This window comes from Nicotiana attenuata, unplaced genomic scaffold, assembly GCF_001879085.1.
Source record: "Nicotiana attenuata strain UT unplaced genomic scaffold, NIATTr2, whole genome shotgun sequence".
NCBI lineage: Eukaryota > Viridiplantae > Streptophyta > Magnoliopsida > Solanales > Solanaceae > Nicotiana > Nicotiana attenuata.
Window position 1 is genome coordinate 249,968 of NW_017671437.1, and position 3,075 is coordinate 253,042.

Consider the following 3,075-nt stretch of genomic DNA (forward strand, 5'->3'; position numbering starts at 1 on the left):
TTATTGACATTCTAAATGAGTTCTTACATTATTATTTTTGTTTGCTCACACTATACACCTCTTAGGGAGATATTATAAACTTATTCACACTCAGGAAAGAGACAAATAAAGAGAAGGATCTTAAAGTACAAAGACTTTTGAATAGATTCCTATTAATATGTTAATTTATCATTACACGGATAGGTGTAGGGAATCTTTACAACACCACTTAAGCAAGAGATTGAGAAATTGAGATGGATCCAACATGTTAAGAATTTTGAACCGCATTATGATAGCCAGATAACAAGGAAACTCAATGCATTACTGAAAGTAGAAACTGTGGGATATGTTGGGAATTAAAAAATAATAATTCCGCCCAGGAATAATACCCACGATAAATAACAATAACACAAGATAGTAACAACGACACCAAATATTTTAACGGGATAAAATACAATACCCCAGTGGAGCAATATTACCACTATAATATTACAACTTAGTAGTGTCAAGAGACTACTACAAGTTCGAAAGAAATAACACTNACGGCCTGGTCCTCATCCATTCCCTCGATAGCTTTTTTCACCTCCATAATCCTTGAAGGATGCCTGAGTTTTAAAAAGTTGCTCCAATGGCACTTCTTGTCTCCTCTTGTTCTTTTCTTCATGTTCCTGTAAAGAACCCTCCAATTGCTCCACCATCATTGAGTCTAAATCTTTAGACTCTTCAATAGCACACACCACAAAATCGAATTTAGGTGTTAAAGTGCGAAGGATCTTTTCTACCACACGAACATCTTTTATGTCCACCCCGTATCTTCTTAATTGATTCACAACAGCCTTCACTTTTGAACAATAATCCGAAATGCATTCGGAATCTTTCATTTTTAAAACTTCAAAATCAGCCCTTAGAGTTTGAAGTTTTACCTTCCTAACCTTGTCAACTCCTTGAAGAGAATTTTGTAAAATCTCCCAAGCTTCCTTTGAGGGGTTGCATCTGCCACCTTCTCAAACATGGCATCATCCAAACATTGGTGGATGAGCGTGAGGGCTTGTTGATCCTTCTTCCTTGTCTTTGCCAAGACATCTTTTTTATTTTAAGGCAGAGCTTCCTCATTATCAGGTTTTGCATGCCCTCCATCTACGATTTCCCACACATCCTGGGAGCCTAGAATGGCTTTCATACGCAGATACCATTTCTCATAATTATCTTTTGTGAGACGGGGATACTGAAAAGACAGTGGACCATTACTCACCATGGCTCTGATACCACGTTGTTGGGAGTAAAAAAATAATAATCCCGCCCAGGAATAATACCCACGATAAATAACAATAACACAAGAGAGTAACAACGACACCAAATATTTTAACGGGATAAAATACAATACCCCAGCGGAGCAATATTACCACTATAATATTACAACTTAGTAGTGTCAAGAGACTACTACAAGTTCGAAAGAAATAACACTCTTTATTTTAAACACCTCACTACAATATTACTCCCACTCACTATTTATCTCACAGACTACAATTTGTGGATTACTCTCTCTACGCTCTATTGCACTCTCTGATTTTTGGTGTGTCTGAAATGAAGAACGAAAGCTTCTATTTATAGGAAAAGTTTCCAGATTTGGCTTTCTAAAATCAGATTTGCATCTTTCCAAATCAAATTTGTCTTTTGCAAATCTGATTTGCAAATTATACGTTTAATCAACTTGTTATCTTCTTTTTCTTTTTCTTTTATTTAAATGGGTCCCACAAATTTCACCTTTATTTGGCATGAAAAAGGGTCGAGCATACAAATATGAGTAATCAGCATACTTGATGGTAAACATCTTTGTCCAAGATTGTCTAACCCCATATTCCTTCATAACCCAAACAGATACATGTTTTCCAGCATTATTAATATATACAGAAAGATCACTACCAAACAATCCAAGCTGCAAATCAATATCTCCTTCTTCATAGGATGGTTGCTCCACCTTTTCCCATTTCTCATCAACCAAATCAATAGATATTATATTACATCCCTTATATGAGAAATAATGATTACAATTATTATTAGCCCAATAAAGCTTCCCATTAACAAACTTACCTAATTCAGTTAAGAATCTCATCTCATCCGGAAGAGAACGGATACTTTTCCAAGAATCACTCTTTAGACTATATATTTCGACCTCAACATTAGACGAATTACTACAATCATAATAAAAACAGCCCACTACCTTATAATCATCACGGAATTCATCATATCCAAAATCGTATATGAAACGATTAACATCCCAGGAATTAGTATTAAAATCAGGCAATTTCTTATACTTTTTAATTGATGGATTCCATAGAACCAAATCTTTTGACGAATCGGCAAGACAAATCAATCCATTGACAGAACCCACAATCCTAAACGATCTTTTGGGGATTTTCATGGGATAATACAACGTAGATGTCTCCATAGCAGACTCATAAAGTAAAGACTTAAGAGACCATTGCTTAAGATATCGACCAAAATTCAATATGAGCATATGGTTAGTGTTGTCCTTGTTATTAGGTGATAAGCTAAGATGGGCCTTGATAAATTCTTGACCAGAGATCAAAGCAAGCCAAGATTTTGAAACACACGTGAATTGCAAGAGGGGTTTCACAGGAAGCTTTGAGAGGATTTCAGTAACGAGTTCTGATGGCAGAATAGGGATTGTCAAGTTTGAATCTTGCCTTAAACTTGATGGATATTGAGCACGCTTTGTAGGTATGCTCCGTTGTGGGTGTCGATGGGAGGCTTCGTCTCCCTCAAATTCCATCTGGGTTGCAAAATCTTAGATTGCTTCACTTCTTTTTTTTGCATGGAGAGATGACTGCGACTGCTTGTTGTAAAAGTCACAAAAAGTCTTTTTATATTTATCTTGAGAATTTTCCTACAAGGTAAAACAAGGGAAAACTACCCTATATACCTATCTAATCAAAAATATTTACTCGTAATTACCTATTTTAAAAGTAATTACAACAAATACTTATTCTATTACAACTAATTACCCGCACATTCAATTCTCCCTTGCGATGGACATATTTAATTTAAGCAGCAAAAGTGTTAATCCTAAAAGGA

The 3,075-nt window shown here is 35.5% G+C and overlaps 1 protein-coding gene across 1 annotated transcript; it reads right to left on the reverse strand.

Annotated features, from left to right (window-relative positions):
• Positions 1-533: 533 nt before the first annotated feature.
• Positions 534-2,773, reverse strand: LOC109208287 (F-box/kelch-repeat protein At3g23880-like). The gene is made up of 2 exons (XM_019371373.1): positions 1,744-2,773; positions 534-820 (listed from the first exon to the last, which is right to left on the reverse strand). Exons 1-2 carry the CDS (start codon positions 2,771-2,773, stop codon positions 534-536), a joined length of 1,317 nt encoding a protein of 438 aa, XP_019226918.1.
• Between the last annotated feature and the right edge of the window lie 302 nt (positions 2,774-3,075).

Bases quoted from the DNA above. Each gene is read 5' to 3' on its own strand.
- LOC109208287 (XM_019371373.1), bottom strand. From the start codon at position 2,773: ATGGAATTTGAGGGAGACGAAGCCTCCCATCGACACCCACAACGGAGC. The intron at 821-1,743 runs GTGAAATTTGTG...ATTGTTCAAAAG, and splicing joins CTTTTTCATGCCAAATAAAG to TGAAGGCTGTTGTGAATCAA.